At 42.8% G+C, this 20,070-nt stretch overlaps 1 protein-coding gene across 1 annotated transcript; it reads right to left on the reverse strand.

Annotated features, from left to right (window-relative positions):
• Window positions 1–884: 884 nt before the first annotated feature.
• On the reverse strand, window positions 885–1,442 carry LOC130980876 (uncharacterized). The gene has a single exon (XM_057904522.1). It carries the CDS (start codon window positions 1,440–1,442, stop codon window positions 885–887), a length of 558 nt encoding a protein of 185 aa, XP_057760505.1.
• Between the last annotated feature and the right edge of the window lie 18,628 nt (window positions 1,443–20,070).

A 20,070-nucleotide genomic window follows, 5' to 3' on the forward strand; every position in this document is an offset into this window, starting at 1 on the left:
CGTGGATGGTCAAAATGGAAGGCGATGCGTAAGCGTCACCCACGCTTACGTATGGGTGGCAGTTGTGCTCCCCGCATAGTTTTCGCACTATATTCGCATAACTCTCGGGTTTTTTTACCGGGAGTTGTGGAAGCGTAATTGATGCGTTCGCATCACCCACACTTGTGCGTGGGTTGTGCAAAAAAATCGGGGACGCACGTGCGTCAGCCACACTTACGCGTGGATGCGCGAAACAGAGAGGGACATGTACGCATCAAGAAACGCGCACGCATGAAAGGGGTTGTGCATAGGGCACATTGTCAACATACTTCTCACACAATTCACGGATTTTTGTAGCATGAGTTGCAGAAGTGCCATAGACACGCACACGTCATCAACGCTTGTGCATGGATACCCCCTTTTTTTTAACATGAACATGAAGAAATGCATTTTCAAAATAATCTTGGCAATTATTCAAGCTAAATAAGTCAAAAACACTCAAAAATCCATGCAATACTCAAAATGAAGTGTTTTCTTCAACATTATGAATTCAACCTAACCAAGATCAATCGAAATCTTCATGAATATCTTAACCAAGCCAAACAAAATCAAGCATACTTAGATAAACTCACCAAAACTAAGCAATCACAAAATCATGTAAAGAATATAAAAACTACATGCAAGAGATATACAAAAGAAAGATCTTACCATGGTGGGGTGTCTCCCACTTAGCACTTTTCTTTAACATTCTTAAGTTAGACGGTCATGGGCTCAGATCTCTTCGCCTTCGGGTGCATCCTCCAAAAGGAACACCTCAAACTCTTTGTTGCTTTTCATCTTCTCTCCATGATAAAGCTTCAGACGGTGACTGTTAACTTTGAAGATTGTGGGGCTTGAAGGGTGACTCAGTGAAAAACCCCATATGGCTCAGCCTTCTCCACTCTATACGGTCCTTCCCACCTTGATCTTAACTTTTCTGGCATCAACCTCAATCTAGAGTTGTAGAGGAGGATGAGATCTCCAGCTCTAAACTCTCTTCTCTTGATATGCTTATCATGCACCACCTTCATCCTCTCTTTGTAGAGCCTTGAATTCTCATAAGCTTCCAATCGAAGGCACTCCAATTCTACTAGCTGTAACTTCCTTTTGATTCTGCCCCCCAATCCTGAGTTGCACTCTTTTACGGCCCAATAAGCCTTGTGCTCTACCTCCACCAGAAGATGGCAAGCCTTTTCATAGACTAGCCGAAACGGTCTCATGCCGATTGGTGTCTTGTAGGCCGTCCAGTAGGCCCATAGCGCATCTTCAAGCTTAGAACTCCAATCCCTCCTATAAGGCTTCAAAATTTTCTCCAATATGCGCTTGATTTCCCAATTGGAGACTTCGGCTTGGCCATCTGTTTGGGGATGGTAGGCCGTAGCCACCTTGTGAATGATGCCGTACTTCTTCATCAACCCTGCCATTCTCTTGTTACAAAAATGAGAGCCTTGATCATTCACGATTGCTCGTGGTGTTCCAAAGTGACAAATGATATTATTCCAAACAAAAGAAAGAACCACATTAGCATCATCAGTACGGGTGGGAATCGCTTCCACCCATTTGGAAACTGTTCATACCCTGGGTCGAGCTGACTGACCCAGGATGTTCGATAGATAAAGCGACTGACCTCTTCAGGTCAGGACAACCCGACCTCTTCCCAAAGAGCTCGGTCAAGTCCCCAGAAAGCCCAAAGAAGGGCCCAAATAGAGGAACACGCCCTAAATCCTAAGGCAGCCCAAGCCTACAGAAAGAAGGGCGGTTCCCTTAAAAGATAAAGATGACCTCACTTAAAGATAAGATAAAGATAAGATAAGATAACTAACTTATCTTATCCACGAAAGGCCACATCTCACCATTATAAATACACTGGAGCACCCCGGTATAACTCATACTCTGATTCTACTCAATACCTGCTTAATACCCTTGCTAACTTAAGCATCGGAGTCCCTTGCAGGTACCCCCCGGGGACGAAGGATCAGCAGCACTATCAAGTGTCACAAGTCGGACACACAAGCTCCGGCGACTATAAACCCACCAGACCCATTGGCTCTGACCAACGCAGAAGATCTCGACCGAGATCGACCTATAGTTTCAGGTAACCCTCGGAACATTGGCGCCGTTGCCGGGGAGCCTGGAAGTCATCCCAACACCATGGCGGACAACCATGACAACGACCATGACTCGGGTTTGGAAGATAGAACGCCACACAAGAACACGGATGCTGTATTTAAGAATACTCCAGAATCCAATGGAGACAAAAATTCATCAAATCCAGGGGCGATAGAAGCGCTTCAAAATCGATTGGAGCAACTTGAGAAAGAAGCCCAACACCAACGTGAAAAAGAAGAAGATCTACGTTGGAAGATAAGGCGACGCCGAGAATTAGAAGATAAGCTTATGAAACTCAAAGCTGATCTCAAAACTAAAGCTACTCGACCATCCACAGAGGATAGCTCTCAGAAAGATTAAGATCAATTCACCAGGGAAATTATGAAGACCAAAATCCCAAAAGATTTCAAACTTCCGGATATGACTCTATATGATGGCACCTCGGACCCCAACCACCATCTCAGTAACTTCAGAAGTAGAATGTACCTCACTGATGCCTCAGATGCAGTTCCCTGCAAAGCCTTTCCAATAACTCTCACCAAGACAGCCATTAGATGGTTTGACAACCTACCTCCGAAATCCATCTCGAGTTTCGACGACCTGGCCAAAAAGTTCCTGGCCCAATTTTTCATACAAAAGGACAAAGCCAAACACGCACCCAGCCTACTAGGGATCAAGCAAGGAGATCGGGAGAGTCTTCGCAACTACTTGAAAAGATTCAACAAAACATGCATGGACATACAAAGTCTACCAACAGAAGCTGCCATCATGGGCCTCATAAATGGCCTACGAGAAGGACCATTCAGCCAATCTATATCAAAGAGGTACCCGACATCCCTAGACGAAGTACAAGAATGGGCGCAGAAGTACATCAACATGGAGGAAAATTCTCGACTTGGCGAAGCCTCGAGGTTCGGTTCTGCCTACCGAGATAAAGAATCCAAGAAAAAGGAAGATCGCTCCGGAGAGAAAATAAAAAATATCATAACTACACCCCTCTTAAGGTATCCTTGGTAGATGTTTACAAAGAAGTCTGTCATACGGAAAAAATACCCCCAGCTCGGCCACTTAAAGGCAAAAGGGGAGGAGGAAGTCGGAACGAATACTGTGAGTATCATCAAGTCCGAGGACATTCCACCAACGAATGCTTTGACTTGAAAAATGTCATAGAGAAATTAGTTAGGGAAGGAAAACTAGATCGGTTCCTGGCCAATCGGGACGAAGAACCAAGGAAAAAAAGAAGGGATGAAGATGTCGGACGATCTGAACGATCACCCCGCACACCGAAAAGACATGTCCACGTGATACACGGCGAATTCGCTGGAGGAGGAATCTCCAAGTCATCCCGCAAGCGACACCTCAAAGATGTATACCACGTCGAAGGCAAGAAAGAAGTGCCAGACATCCCAGCAATCACGTTTACCAAAGAAGATGCATCCGTAATCATTCCAGGACACGACGACCCCATGGTCATCACAATTATATTAGCAAACGCCAACCTCCACCGTACATTAATTGATCAAGGAAGCTCCGCCGACATTCTATTCAAAACTGCCTTCGACAAGCTCGGCTTTGAAGAGAAAGAGCTAAAAGCATATTCGAACAGCCTGTTCGGACTTGGGGACACCCCAGTACAGCCACTAGGATACGTATCATTACACACAACCTTTGGAAAGGGGAACCAATCCCGAACACTTAATATATACTATATCATGGTCGATGTAAGCTCAGCCTACAATGCCTTAATAGGTCGGACAACGTTAAATCAACTTGGAGCAATAGTTTCAACTCCACATCTATGTATGAAATTCCCAACTACAGAAGGGATAGCTACAATAAAAGCATATCAAAAGATGGCACGTCGCTGTTATAACGAAAGTCTAAATCTCCGAGGCGAAGGAGGAGAGTTCCACACAATCGAACTCGGCGGAGATCAGAGACGAGAAAAACTCCGTCCACGACCCGAAGGAGAAATAGAAAGAGTTCAGATCGGAGATACCTCGGAGAAAACAACTAATATTGGCACGATCCTGAAAGGAGACGCAAAAGAATCACTAATACGGTTTCTACGAGATAATGTTGATCTCTTTGCATGGAAAGCTGCCAACATGCCAGGCATAGATCCTGAACTAATGAGCCACAAGCTGGTAGTCTACCCGGGATCTCGGCTGGTACAACAAAGACGAAAAAAACTTGGGCCAGAACGGTCTCAGGCTGTAGAAGAATAAGTACAACCACTACTGGAGGCAGGATTCATAAGAGAAGTTAAATACCCACTATGGCTAGCAAATGTCGTCTTGGTGAAAAAATCAAATGGGAAGTGGCGAATGTGCACTGACTACACCGACCTCAACAAAGCCTGCCCAAAAGACCCTTATCCACTCCCAAGCATCGACGCTCTAGTAGATGCCTTATCAGGATATAAGTATCTCTCGTTCATGGACGCGTACTCAGGATACAACCAGATCCCAATGTATCCACCAGATCAAGAAAAAACCTCATTTCTCACATCGAAAGCGAATTATTGCTACATCGTAATGCCTTTCGGCCTTAAAAACGCGGGAGCCACTTATCAAAGGCTAATGAATAAAGTCTTCTCAAACCACATCGGAAAAAATCATGGAGGTCTATGTGGACGACATGTTGATAAAGACACAAAGTGAGGAAACATTACTAACCGACTTGGTTCAAGTGTTCGACACCATACGGAAGCACAACATGCGACTGGTGCACGAAATTGCAATAACACTTTTGCAATCCCGCACAACTAACCAGCAAGTGCACTGGGTCGTCCAAGTAATACCTTGCGTGAGCAAGGGTCGATCCCACGGAGATTGTCGGCTTGAAGCAAGCTATGGTTATTTTGTAAATCTTAGTCAGGATATCAGAAATTATCAGGATTGATTGTAAAAAGCAAAAGAACATGTAATGGTTACTTGTACTGCAGTAATGGAGAATGGGTTGAGGTTTGGAGATGCTCCATCTTCCGAATCTCTGCTTTCCTACTGTCCTCTTCATCAAACACGCATGTCTCCTTCCATGGCAAGCTCGTGTAGGGTCTCACTGTTGTCAGCAGCTACCTCCCATCCGCGTAGTGAAAGCTAATGCAAAGCACTCTGTCACAGTGCCGCCAATCACTGGTTTGGTTCCCTCCCCTACCGGAATAACTCTTTTGCGTCTGTCACTAACGCCCAGTAGGTTACAGGTTTGAAGCACATCACAGTCATTCAATCATTGAATCCTACTCAGAATACCACAGACAAGGTTTAGACCTTCCGGATTCTCTTGAATGCTGCCATCAGGTCCTGCCTATACCACGAAGACTCAGAAGAATCCAAGAGATAACTACTCAATCTAAGATAGAACAGAGGTGGTTGTCAGGCACATGTTCATGGTTGAGAATGATGATGATTGTCACGGATCATCACATTCATCCGGATTAAGAACAAGTGTTATCTTAGAATGGAAGCAAGCATGATTGAATAAGAAACAGTAGTAATTGCATTAATCCATCAAGACACAGCAGAGCTCCTCACCCCCAACCATGGGGTTTAGAGGCTCATACTGTGGAAGAAACGTGTACAAAATGTTATGAGGTCATAAGGTTCTGATTACAATGTCAAAAGGTCCTATAAGTAGTAAACTAGTATCCTAAGGTTTACAGAAATGAGTAAATGACAGAAAAATCCACTTCCGGGCCCACTTGGTGTGTGCTTGGGCTGAGCATTGAAGCTTTTATGTGTAGAGACATTTTCTGGAGTTAAACGCCAGTTCTCATGCCAGTTTGGGCGTTTAACTCCAACTTTTAATCCAGTTCCGGCGTTTAACGCTGGAATTTCTGAGGCCGGATTGCTACGCGGGTTTGGGCCATCAAATCTTGGGCAAAGTATGGACTATTATATATTTCTAGAAAGCCCAGGATGTCTACTTTCCAATGCCGTTGAGAGCGCGCCAATTGGGCTTCTGTAGCTCCAGAAAATCCACTTCGAGTGCAGGGAGGTCAGAATCCAACAGCATCTGCAGTCCTTTTCAGTCTCTGGATCAGATTTTTGCTCAGGACCCTCAATTTCAGTCAGAAAATACCTGAAATCACAGAAAAACACACAAACTCATAGTAAAGTCCAGAAAAGTGAATTTTAGTTAAAAACTAATAAAAATATACTAAAAACTAACTAAAAGATACTAAAAACATACTAAAAACAATGCCAAAAAGCATACAAATTATCCGCTCATCACAACACCAAACTTAAATTGTTGCTTGTCCCCAAGCAACTGAAAATCAAAATAGGATAAAAAGAAGAGAATATACTATAGATTCCAAAATATCAAAGAAACATAGTTCCAATCAGATGAGCGGGACTAGTAGCTTTTTGCCTCCGAACAGTTTTGGCATCTCACTCTATCCTTTGAAGTTCAGAATGATTGGCATCTATAAGAACTCAGAACTCAGATAGTGTTATTGATTCTCCTAGTTAAGTACATTGATTCTTGAACATAGCCAGTGTATGAGTCTTGGCTGTGGCCCAAAGCACTCTGTCTTCCAGTATTACCACCGGATACATACATGCCACAGACACATAATTGGGTGAACCTTTTTAGATTGTGACTCAGCTTTGCTAAAGTCCCCAATTAGAGGTGTCCAGGGTTCTTAAGCACACTCTTGTTGCTTTGGATCACAACTTTATTTCCTTCTCTTTTTTCTTTTCTTTTTCTCTCTTTTTTTTTTTTTTTTTTTTCGAAATTTTTTTTTTTTTCACTGCTTTTCTTGCTTCAAGAATCAATTTTGATGATTTTTCAGATCCTCAATAACAGTTCTCTTTCTCCTCATTCTTTCAAGAGCCAACAATTTTAACATTCTTAAAACAACAAATTCAAAAGACATATGCACTGTTCAAGCATTCATTCAGAAAACAAAAAGTATTGTCACCACATCAAACTAATTCAACTAGTTTCAGAGATAAATTTTGAAATCCTGTACTTCTTGTTCTTTTGTGATTAAAGCATTTTTCTTTTAAGAGAGGTGACGGATTCATAGGACATTCATAGCTTTAAGGCATAAACTTTATTATTTTTATTAATTAAGAACAAGAATCAAATATAGATATAAGATGAGACTAAAAATAAAGGAAAGAATAAAAAAAACGAAAAACAGAGGCTCCTAATGGTAGAGGTTTTCACAGAGTTAGGACTCAACAACCTTGATTTTGAGAAGTGGATGCTCCCCCAGCTTGGGAGGAGAGCTTTTGGCGCTTCAGTTCTTTGATTTCACGCCCCTGCTTCTCTTGTTCCTTCAGCAATTTGCAGATCATGCAGTTCTGATTCTGCTGTTCTTCCTTCAGTTGTTCCATAGTCTCTTGCAGCTTGTTGATAGATGCTTCTAGGCTGGCCCAGTAGCCAACTTCAGGGAGCTCAGGGAGGAACTCATGCGCCCTCCTCTTGATAGAGTTGTCTTGCACTTGTCCTTCCATTGACTTCTTGGTGATTGGGTGTTCAATGGGTATGAACTCATCTACTCCCATCTTCACCCCAGCCTCTTTGCAGAGCAAGGAAATCAAACTTGGGTAAGCCAATTTGGCTTCAGTGGAGTTCTTATTTGCAATTGTGTAAATCTCACAAGCAATCAAGTGATGGACCTCCACCTCCTTTCCAAGCATAATGCAGTGAATCATCACTGCTCTTTTGATGGTAACCTCAGAGCGGTTGCTAGTGGGTAATATGGAACGCCCAATGAAGTCTAGCCAACCTCTTGCAATTGGTTTGAGGTCTCCCCTCTTGAGTTGGTTTGGGACACCCTTAGAATTGGTTATCCACTTAGTTCCAGGGAGGCATATGTCCTCTAGAACTTGATCCAACCCCTTATCTTCTCTCACCATCCTCCTCTTAAAGGAATCAGGATCATCTTTCAGTTGAGGTAACTGGAAGATTTCTCTTATTTGGTCCAGATGGAAGTATATAACTTTCCCTCTGACCATGGTTCTGTGGGTATGGTAGGCAGTTCCAGTCATTCTTTGCTTATCTGTGAGCCACAGATTTGAATAGAATTCCTGAACCATGTTCCTTCCAACCTTTGTCTCAGGATTGGTCAGAACTTCCCAACCTCTGTTTCGAATTTGCTCTTGGATCTCCGGATATTCATCTTCTTTCAGATCAAATTTAACTTCCGGGATCACTGACCTCAGACCCATTATTTTGTGATAATGGTCTTCATGTTCTTTGGTTAAGAACTTCTCTTCATTCCAAAGATTCTTTGGATTAGTCTCTTTCTTTCCTCTTGAGTTGGTTTGTTTTCCCTTGGGAGCCATGATATTGATGAACCTTAGCTTAGTGATCACGGAAAAGCACACCAAACTTAGAGGTTTTGCTTGTCCTCAAGCAAAAAGAAAAGAAAGAAGAGAAGAGAGGGAGAGATAGAGGAAATTCGAATGGTGTGAGGAAGGAGGGGTGAGGAACATTCATTTATAGAGTGGGGGGGAAGGAGATTTTCGAAAACAAAAGAGAGATTTGAAAGGAAATTTGAAAAGATATGAAAAATATTTGAGAAAAGGGTGAGTTTTTGAAAAAGATTTGAGATTATTTTGAAAAATATTTGAAAAAAAATGGTTTTGATTTTTGAAGATTTGAAAGTGAGTGATGAATGATTGAAGTGTGATTTTGTAGAAAAGTATGGGTGAGAAAAGGAAAGTTTGAAAAAATCTGATTTGAAAACAAAATTGTGGTCCCCCCACCTTTCTGGCGTTAAACGCCCAGAATGGCACCCATTCTGGCGTTTAACGCCCACTTGGCACCCCTTTTGGGCGTTTAACGCCCAGCCAGGTACCCTGGCTGGCGTTAAACGCCAGAAAACCTTCCTCACTGGGCGTTTTTCTGAACGCCCAGTGATGCTGCACACCTGGCGTTAAACGCCCAGAATGGTGCCCATTCTGGCGTTTAACGCCCAGAATGGTACCATTACTGGCGTTAAACGCCCAGAATGGTGCCCATTCTGGCGTTTAACACCCAAAATGCCCCTTACTGGCGTTTTTTCGCCAGTAAGCTCATTTTCTCTGCTTTTTGAGCTGAATCCTTCTGTAACTCTGTGAATTCCTTCATTTTTGATACTTGCCTCTGTAAGAACTAGTCTTACACCTTCCTAATGACTGGGTTGCCTCCCAGCAAGCGCTTCTTTACTGTCTTTAGCTGGACTTCTGCTGAGAATCACTCAAGTCTCAGTTCTGAGCATTCCTGCTCAAAATTTCCTTCAAGATAATGCTTGATTCTCTGTCCATTAACAATGAACTTCCTGTCAGAATCAATATCCTGAAGCTCAACATATCCATATGGTGATACTCCTGTAATCACATATGGACCCCTCCAACGGGATTTGAGTTTTCCTGGAAACAGTCTGAGCCTAGAGTTGAAGAGCAGAACTTTTTGTCCTGGCTCAAAGACTCTGGTTGACAATCTCTTGTCATGCCACTTCTTTGCTTTTTCCTTATAGATTTTAGCATTTTCAAAGGCATTGAGTCTGAACTCCTCTAGCTCATTTAGCTGGAGCAATCTTTTCTCACCAGCTAACTGTGCATCCATGTTTAGGAATCTGGTTGCCCAGTAGGCTTTATGTTCCAGTTCCACAGGCAAATGACAGGCCTTCCCATACACCAATTGGTATGGGGAGGTCCCTATAGGAGTCTTGAATGCTGTTCTGTATGCCCACAGAGCATCATCCAAGCTCTTTGCCCAATCCTTTCTTCGGGACATTACAGTCCGTTCCAGGATTCTTTTTAGCTCTCTGTTAGAGACTTCAGCTTGCCCATTTGTCTGTGGATGATACGGAGTTGCCACTTTATGGCTGATTCCATATCTAACCATAGCAGAGTATAGCTGCTTATTGCAGAAATGAGTGCCCCCATCACTGATTAGCACTCTGGGGACGCCAAACCTGCTGAAAATGTTTTTCTGGAGGAATTTCAGCACAGTCTTGGTGTCATTGTTGGGTGTAGCAATTGCTTCTACCCACTTGGATACATAGTCCACTGCCACCAGAATGTAAGTGTTTGAGTATGATGGTGGGAATGGCCCCATGAAGTCAATTCCCCATACATCAAACAATTCTATCTCTAATATCCCTTGTTGAGGCATGGCGTATCCGTGAGGCAGGTTACCAGCTCTTTGGCAACTGTCACAGTTACGCACAAACTCTCGGGAATCTTTATAGAGAGTAGGCCAGTAGAAGCCGCACTGGAGAACTTTAGTGGCTGTTCGCTCACTTCCAAAGTGTCCTCCATACTGTGATCCATGGCAGTGCCATAGGATCCTTCGTGCTTCTTCTCTGGGTATACACCTGCGGATCACTCCGTCAGCACATCTCTTAAAGAGATATGGTTCATCCCAAAGGTAGTACTTGGCATCTGAAATTAGTTTCTTTCTCTGCACATGACTGTACTCTTTGGGTATGAACCTCACAGCTTTATAGTTTGCAATATCTGCAAACCATGGAGCTTCCTGAATGGCAAAGAGTTGCTCATCTGGGAAAGTCTCAGAGATCTCAGTAGAAGGGAGGGACGCCCCAGCTACTGGCTCTATTCTGGACAGATGATCAGCTACTTGGTTCTCTGTCCCTTTTCTGTCTCTTATTTCTATATCAAACTCTTGCAGAAGCAACACCCATCTGATAAGCCTGGGTTTTGAATCCTGCTTTGTGAGTAAGTATTTAAGAGCAGCATGGTCAGTGTACACAATCACTTTGGATCCCACTAGGTAGGATCTAAACTTGTCAATGGCATAAACCACTGCAAGTAATTCTTTTTCTGTGGTCGTGTAATTCTTCTGTGCATCATTTAGAACACGGCTCGCATAATAAATGACATGCAGAAGTTTGTTATGCCTCTGTCCCAACACTGCACCAATGGCATGATCACTGGCATCACACATTAATTCAAATGGTAATGCCCAGTCTGGTGCAGAGATGACTGGTGCTGTGACCAGTTTAGCTTTCAGGGTCTCAAATGCCTGCAAACACTGTGTGTCAAACACAAATGGCGTGTCAGCAGCTAGCAGGTTACTCAGAGGTTTAGCAATTTTCGAGAAATCCTTGATAAACCTTCTGTAGAATCCTGCATGCCCTAGAAAGCTTCTGATTGCCTTAACATTGGCAGGTGGTGGTAATTTTTCAATTACCTCTACCTTTGCCTTATCCACCTCTATTCCCCTGCTTGAAATTTTGTGCCCAAGGACAATTCCTTCAGTCACCATAAAGTGACATTTCTCCCAGTTTAAAACCAGGTTAGTCTCTTGGCATCTTTTCAGGACAAGTGATAGGTGGTTAAGACAGGAGCTAAATGAGTCTCCATATACTGAAAAGTCATCCATGAAGACTTCCAGAAATTTCTCTACCATATCTGAGAAGATAGAGAGCATGCACCTCTGAAAGGTTGCAGGTGCATTGCACAGACCAAAAGGCATCCTCCTGTAGGCAAACACGCCTGAAGGGCAGGTGAATGCTGTTTTCTCTTGGTCCTGGGGATCCACTGCAATTTGGTTATAGCCTGAATAGCCATCCAAAAAGCAGTAATAGTCATGACCAGCTAGTCTTTCTAGCATTTGGTCTATGAATGGTAAAGGAAAATGATCCTTTCTGGTGGCTGTATTGAGCCTTCTGTAGTCAATACACATACGCCACCCTGTGACTGTCCTTGTAGGGACCAGTTCATTTTTTTCATTATGAACCACTGTCATTCCTCCCTTTTTGGGAACAACTTGGACAGGGCTCACCCAGGGGCTATCAGAAATAGGATAAATAATCCCAGCCTCTAGTAATTTAGTGACCTCTTTCTGCACCACCTCCTTCATGGCAGGATTTAGCCTCCTCTGTGGTTGGACCACTGGTTTGGCATTATCCTCCAACAGGATCTTGTGCATGCATCTAGCTGGGCTAATACCCTTGAGATCACTTATGGACCACCCAAGAGCTGTCTTGTGTGTCCTTAGCACTTTAATCAGTGCTTCCTCTTCCTGTGGATTTAAAGCAGAGCTTATAATTACTGGAAAAGTGTCACCCTCTCCCAGAAATGCATATTTCAGGGATGATGGTAGTGGTTTGAGTTCAGGCTTAGGAGGCTTATCCTCCTCCTGAGGAATTTTCGAAAATTCCATTGCCTCCTCTGGCGCTTCCTGATCAGTTTGAGCATCCTTGAGGATGTTCTCAAGTTCTGATTCTAGGCTTTCAGCCATATTGATCTCTTCTACCAGAGAGTCAATAATGTCAGCGCCCATGCAGTCCTCTGGTGTGTCTGGATGCTGCATAGCTTTTACAGCATTCAACTTGAACTCATCCTCATTGACTCTCAAGGTTACTTCCCCCTTTTGTACATCAATGAGAGTTCGTCCAGTTGCTAGGAAAGGTCTTCCTAGAATGAGAGTTGCATTTTTATGCTCCTCCATTTCCAGCACCACAAAGTCAGTTGGAAAGGCAAATGGCCCAACCTTGACAATCATGTCCTCTATTATGCCTGATGGGTGTTTAATGGAGCCATCAGCAAGTTGGAGGCATATCCTGGTTGGTTTGACTTCTCCAATCAACCCAAGCTTTCTGATAGTGGATGCAGGTATTAAATTAATACTTGCTCCAAGATCACATAAGGCTACCTTGGTGTAAGTGCCTTCCAATGTACATGGTATCAGAAAGCTTCCAGGATCTTGAAGCTTTTCTGGTAAGCTTTTTAGAATGACTGCACTGCATTCTTCAGTGAGAAACACTTTTTCAGTTTCTCTCCAATCCTTCTTATGACTTAAGATCTCTTTCATGAACTTAGCATAAGAAGGTATTTGCTCAAGTGCCTCTGCAAAAGGAATCTTTATTTCAAGAGTCCTTAAATAGTCTGCAAAGCGGGCAAATTGCTTATCCTGTTCCGCTTTGCGGAGTTTCTGAGGATAAGGCATCTTGGCTTGATATTCTTCAACCTTAGATGCTGCAGGTTTATTCCTTACAGAAATGGTTGAAGAGGCCTTGTTAGGGGGATAATCATCAGGACTCTCAGGTGCCTGATTCTCCTTGGGCGTTTGAACGCCAGGAGTGGATGAGGTTTGGGCGTTAAACGCCAACTTCTCCCCCTTTTCTGGCGTTTGAACGCCAGAACTGGGCAGGGAATGGGCGTTTAACGCCAGCTTTCCTCCCTGTTCTGGCGTTTGAACGCCAGTTTTGGGCAAGGAATGGGCGTTTAACGCCAACTTTCCTTCCCTTTCTGGCGTTTGAACGCCAATAATATTCCTCTCTGGGCTCTTACTGTCCTCAGAGGGATTTTGAACAGTGGTTTGGTCATCCTCTGTCAACTGTTCCTTAATTGACTTCTTGCTCTTTTGAGCAGTGGCATTCAGTGTTTTCCCACTCCTCAGTTGAACTGCTTGACATTCTTCTGTTATTTGTTTAGATATTTGCTGTTTTGCTTGATTCAACTGCAGTTCTATGCTCTTGTTAGCAACCTTAGTATCATGGAGCATTTTTTTAAATTCTGCTAACTGTTCTGTCATCAGGAGCAATTGTTGATTAAGCTCATTCATCTGTTCTTGAGGATTAGGATCATTGACTACTGCCATGACCTCTTCCTGTGGAACGAACTCATTGCTAGAATATAAGTATTGGTTTCTAGCAACAGTGTCTATAAGCTCTTGAGCTTCTTCAATTGTCTTCCTCATGTGTATAGATCCACCAGCTGAGTGGTCTAAAGACATCTGAGCTTTTTCTGTAAGCCCATAGTAGAAAATGTCTAACTGTACCCACTCTGAAAACATTTCAGAGGGACATTTTCTTAGCATACCTCTATACCTCTCCCAGGCATCATAAAGGGATTCATTATCCTCTTGTTTAAAGCCTTGGATGTCCAGCCTTAGCTTAGCATCCTTTTTGGAGGGTAAAAATGATTCAGGAATTTTTCTGATAACTGTTTCCATGTCTTTATGCTTGCTGTAGGTTGGTTATTTAACCACCTTTTTGCTTGATCTTTTACAGCAAATGGAAACAGTAACAGTCTGTAGACATCCTGATCTATCTCTTTATCATGTATTGTGTCAGCAATTTGTAAGAACTGTGCCAGAAACTCAGTAGGTTCTTCCTCTGGAAGACCGGAATACTGGCAATTTTGCTGCACTATGATAATGAGTTGAGGGTTTAGCTCAAAGCTGCTTGCTTTGATGGGAGGTATACAGATGCTACTCCCATATGCAGCTGTAATGGGGTTAGCATAAGACCCCAGAGTCCTTCTGGACTGATTAATTCCACTTAAGTCCATAATAGACAAAAGGGAAATGAGAGTAATTGCAAAGAGATGAATTTTGTTTATTTTTTTTTTATTATTTTTTTTTTTGAAATAACCGAAAAATTAAAATAAAATAAAATAATACAAAAGGAAAATAAAATAAAATTCGAAAATTAAGAATAAAATAAGATCAAAGCAAATTGGGAACTGAATCAATTAGTAAAGAAAAAGATTTTGAAAACAGCAATTAAGAAGATATGATTGAAAAAATTTTTATGAAAAAGATTTGATTCTTAAAAAGAGGAAAGAGAAAAACACAAAAAGACACCAAACTTAAAATTTTAGAAAATCAAACACTAATTTTTTCGAAAATTTTAAAGGAAAAACACAAAGAGGACACCAAACTTAGAACTTTTATGAATCAAAAAGGAACTAAGAACAAGAAAAAAAATTCGAAAATTAAAAGAAGAAAAACAAAAAGCATGCAATTGACACCAAACTTAGAATATGAACTAGACTCAACTAAAATACTCTAAACCAACAAAAAGAAAACAGTCCTAATCTAAGCAACAAAATAAACCGTCAGTTGTCCAAACTCGAACAATCCCCGGCAACGGCGCCAAAAACTTGGTGCACGAAATTGCAATAACACTTTTGCAATCCCGCACAACTAACCAGCAAGTGCACTGGGTCGTCCAAGTAATACCTTGCGTGAGCAAGGGTCGATCCCACGGAGATTGTCGGCTTGAAGCAAGCTATGGTTATTTTGTAAATCTTAGTCAGGATATCAGAAATTATCAGGATTGATTGTAAAAAGCAAAAGAACATGTAATGGTTACTTGTACTGCAGTAATGGAGAATGGGTTGAGGTTTGGAGATGCTCCATCTTCCGAATCTCTGCTTTCCTACTGTCCTCTTCATCAAACACGCATGTCTCCTTCCATGGCAAGCTCGTGTAGGGTCTCACTGTTGTCAGCAGCTACCTCCCATCCGCGTAGTGAAAGCTAATGCAAAGCACTCTGTCACAGTGCCGCCAATCACTGGTTTGGTTCCCTCCCCTACCGGAATAACTCTTTTGCGTCTGTCACTAACGCCCAGTAGGTTACAGGTTTGAAGCACATCACAGTCATTCAATCATTGAATCCTACTCAGAATACCACAGACAAGGTTTAGACCTTCCGGATTCTCTTGAATGCTGCCATCAGGTCCTGCCTATACCACGAAGACTCAGAAGAATCCAAGAGATAACTACTCAATCTAAGATAGAACAGAGGTGGTTGTCAGGCACATGTTCATGGTTGAGAATGATGATGATTGTCACGGATCATCACATTCATCCGGATTAAGAACAAGTGTTATCTTAGAATGGAAGCAAGCATGATTGAATAAGAAACAGTAGTAATTGCATTAATCCATCAAGACACAGCAGAGCTCCTCACCCCCAACCATGGGGTTTAGAGGCTCATACTGTGGAAGAAACGTGTACAAAATGTTATGAGGTCATAAGGTTCTGATTACAATGTCAAAAGGTCCTATAAGTAGTAAACTAGTATCCTAAGGTTTACAGAAATGAGTAAATGACAGAAAAATCCACTTTCGGGCCCACTTGGTGTGTGCTTGGGCTGAGCATTGAAGCTTTTATGTGTAGAGACATTTTCTGGAGTTAAACGCCAGTTCTCATGCCAGTTTGGGCGTTTAACTCCAACTTTTAATCCAGTTCCGGCGTTTAACGCTGGAATTTCTGAGGCCGGATTGCTACGCGGGTTTGGGCCATCAAATCTTGGGCAAAGTATGGACTATTATATATTGCTGGAAAGCCCAGGATGTCTACTTTCCAATGCCGTTGAGAGCGCGCCAATTGGGCTTCTGTAGCTCCAGAAAATCCACTTCGAGTGCAGGGAGGTCAGAATCCAACAGCATCTGCAGTCCTTTTCAGTCTCTGGATCAGATTTTTGCTCAGGACCCTCAATTTCAGTCAGAAAATACCTGAAATCACAGAAAAACACACAAACTCATAGTAAAGTCCAGAAAAGTGAATTTTAGTTAAAAACTAATAAAAATATACTAAAAACTAACTAAAAGATACTAAAAACATACTAAAAACAATGCCAAAAAGCATACAAATTATCCGCTCATCAGCGACTCAACCCGGCTAAATGCACCTTCGCAGTAGAGGCAGGAAAATTCCTGGGCTTCATGCTCACACAAAGAGGAATCGAGGCAAATCCAGATAAATGCCAGGCCATACTCAACATGAAAAGCCCGACCTGCGTCAAAGAAGTCCAACAACTCAATGGGAGACTGGTAGCCCTGTCCAGATTCCTAGCAATGTCAGCAATAAGATCCCTCCCCTTCTATGCTACCTTAAGGAAGGGAAAAAACTTCGAGTGGACAACGGAATGTGAACAAGCCTTTCAAGACTTTAAAGAATTCCTGGGACAGCCCCCCATCCTATCTCGACCACGAGAGGGAGAACCACTCATACTATACCTGGCCGTAGAAAGTCGGGCAATAGCCTCAGCATTAATTAGAGAAGATGAAGGGGGACAACAACCCGTCTACTTCATTAGTAAAGCACTACAGGGGTCAGAGCTAAACTACCAGAAAATAGAGAAGTTCGCCTACGCTTTAATACTCACAGCCCGACGACTTCGCCCATACTTCCAAGCGCACACCATCAGAGTTCGGACCAACCAGCCCATAAAAGGGATACTGCAGAAAACAGATCTAGCAGGAAGAATCCTACAGTGGGCAATCGAGTTGTCCGAGTTCGACCTTCAATACGAGGCGCAGACAGCCATCAAATCACAATACCTAGCCGACTTCATTGCAGAATTCACAGACACCACAAAATTCCCCATAGAGTGGAACATATACGTGGACGGCTCCTCAAATAAAGCCAGAAGCGGTGCAGGTGTGATAATCGAAAGTAACCAGGGAACCCAACTTGAGCTTTCCCTGAAATTTGGATTCCCGACCTCAAACAACCAGGCGGAATATGAAGCGTTATTAGCTGGCTTGAAGCTGGCTAGGGAAGTTAGAGCTCAGAAACTCAACATCTACAGTGACTCACAAGTCATTACCTCACAAATAACGGGAAGCTACCAAGCCAAAGATCCTACCATGAAAAAATATTTGGATAAAACCAAAGAACAGCTCGGACAACTTGGAGAATATAGGATCTGCCACATACCCCGCGAGCAAAATGCCCGAGCTGACGCGCTCTCAAAGCTAGCCAGCACCAAACCAGGGGGCAACAATAGAAGCCTCATCCAAGAAATACTGCAGAACCCATCGATATCAGAAGAAGAAAAAATCCTAGCCATAATAGGTCGGGATCAAGGATGGATGACCCCCATAATTAACTACCTCAAAACAGAAGCGCTCCCCACAGATGAAAAGGAGGCAAAGAGGTTAAAAAGGGAGGCACAATACTACACTATCATAAATAACATCCTATACAAAAGAGGGATCTCAACACCACTGTTAAAATGCGTACCGACCTCCAACACAAAAGAAGTCTTGGAGGAAGTACACAGCGGCATTTGAGGCAATCATCTCGGAGTGCAAGCTCTCACCAAAAAGGTACTCCGGGCGGGATTCTATTGGCCAACTCTACGAAAGGAAGCTACAGAATTTGTAAAGACATGTCCACCATGTCAGAAGCATGCCAACTTTCACATTGCCTCGCCGGAAAAGCTCATCAGCGTGACCTCACCCTGGCCATTTGCAAAGTGGGGACTCGATCTTCTCGGACCCTTTCCCCAGGGATCGGGACAAGTCAAATTCCTCATAGTTGGGGTAGACTATTTCACAAAATGGATCGAGGCAGAACCCCTAGCCAACGCCACTGCTCAAAGAAGCCGAAAATTCCTATATAGGAACATCATTACAAGGTTTGGGGTCCCATACTCCAACACCACAGATAATGGCACCCAATTCACAGATGCAGGCTTCAGAAAACTAGTGGCCGACTTGAATATAAAACACCAGTTCACCTCCGTCGAACATCCCCAAGCCAATGGACAAGCCGAAGTAGCCAACAAAGTCATATTGGCCGGGCTGAAATGGAGACTGCAAGAAGCAAAGGGAGCTTGGGCCGAGGAACTTCCACAAGTCCTATGGGCGTATCGAACAACCCCCCATTCTACTACGAACAAATCACCATTTCGATTAGCATACGGAGTGGAGGCAATGATTCCAATAGAAGTCAAGGAAGGGTCTCCCCGAGTAGTCCACTACAATGAACAAACCAACTCTCAACTTCAAAGAGAAGAGCTCGACCTACTTCCGGAAATCCAAGAAAGAGCTCGGATCAGAGAAGAAGCACTAAAGCGGTGAATGGCTTCCAGGTATAATCAAAAGGTAGTGCCAAGAGGTTTCGCTGAGAATGATCTCATCTCAATCCGAAATGATATTAGAACGACTCGACCCGGAGAAGGAAAGCTGGCAGCCAACTGGAAAGGACCCTACCGAGTCAAAGAAGTACTTGGGAAGGGCTACTACAGACTGTCCGAACTCGAGGGACGAGAACTCCCCAGATCATGGCACGCCTGTAACCTAAGAAGGTACTATAGCTAGGAAAGGTAAAAGATCTCATCACAAGATGCACTTTTTTTCCTGAAAAGGATTTTTAATGAGGCATCAAGACTGAGATTTAATCTGACTTAAGGGTACGAAATACTCCCGCATGTATATATATGCACTTTCTTTGAATAAAATACATTTCAGATATTCTATAAATTCCCAAGACGCATTAATCTGAAGCATTCATCATCCGATCATAAAGCAACAGATCGACAGAAAGTGAAGAACAGATTCACTGTACGATCTTGATAGGAATGATCGTCCGACAAAGGTGAAAATGCGATTCACCTAAAGGACAATCAAACCAGGACAGAAACCACCATCTACAAATCGGCAAAGATGAACACAGAATAATGCAAGAAGTTATCGAAAGTGATCCCAAAAAGAACTTGACGAGGTCTTATGGATTGCTATATAATAACTTAAAGAGACTGACCGACACTAAAAAATCGGACCAAGTCAACCCAAGTTATCAGCAAATCCCTGGAAAGAGGTCTGGTCAACCCTATTAAAGAGGAATTGCTATAACTTAGAAGAGATCGACCTAACGAAGTCGGTCTCCTACAAGACAAGTTATAAAAGTAATCCTTGAAAGAGACGTGACAAAGGTCCAAGAAAGAGGATTACAAAAATAACTTAGAAGAGATCGACCTAACGAAGTCGGTCTCCTACAAGACAAGTTATAAAAGTAATCCCTGAAAGAGACCTGACAAAGGTCCAAGAAAGAGGATTACAAAAATAACTTAGAAGAGATCGACCTAACGAAGTCGGTCTCCTACAAGACAAGTTATAAAAGTAATCCCTGAAAGAGACCTAACAAAGGTCCAAGAAAGAGGATTACAAAAATAACTTAGAAGAGATCGACCTAACGAAGTCGGTCTCCTGCAAGACAAGTTATAAACGTAATCCCTGAAAGAGACCTAACAAAAGTCCAAAAAAGAGGATTACAAAAATAACTTAGAAGAGATCGACCTAACGAAGTCGGTCACCTACAATACAAGTTATAAAAGTAATCCCTGAAAGAGACCTGACAAAAGTCCAAGAAAGAGGATTACAAAAATAACTTAGAAGGGGACCAACACAAAGAAATCGGTTATGGGGCGCTAAAAATACAAGCAAAAGCGAG

Source organism: Arachis stenosperma, chromosome 5, assembly GCF_014773155.1.
Source record: "Arachis stenosperma cultivar V10309 chromosome 5, arast.V10309.gnm1.PFL2, whole genome shotgun sequence".
NCBI lineage: Eukaryota > Viridiplantae > Streptophyta > Magnoliopsida > Fabales > Fabaceae > Arachis > Arachis stenosperma.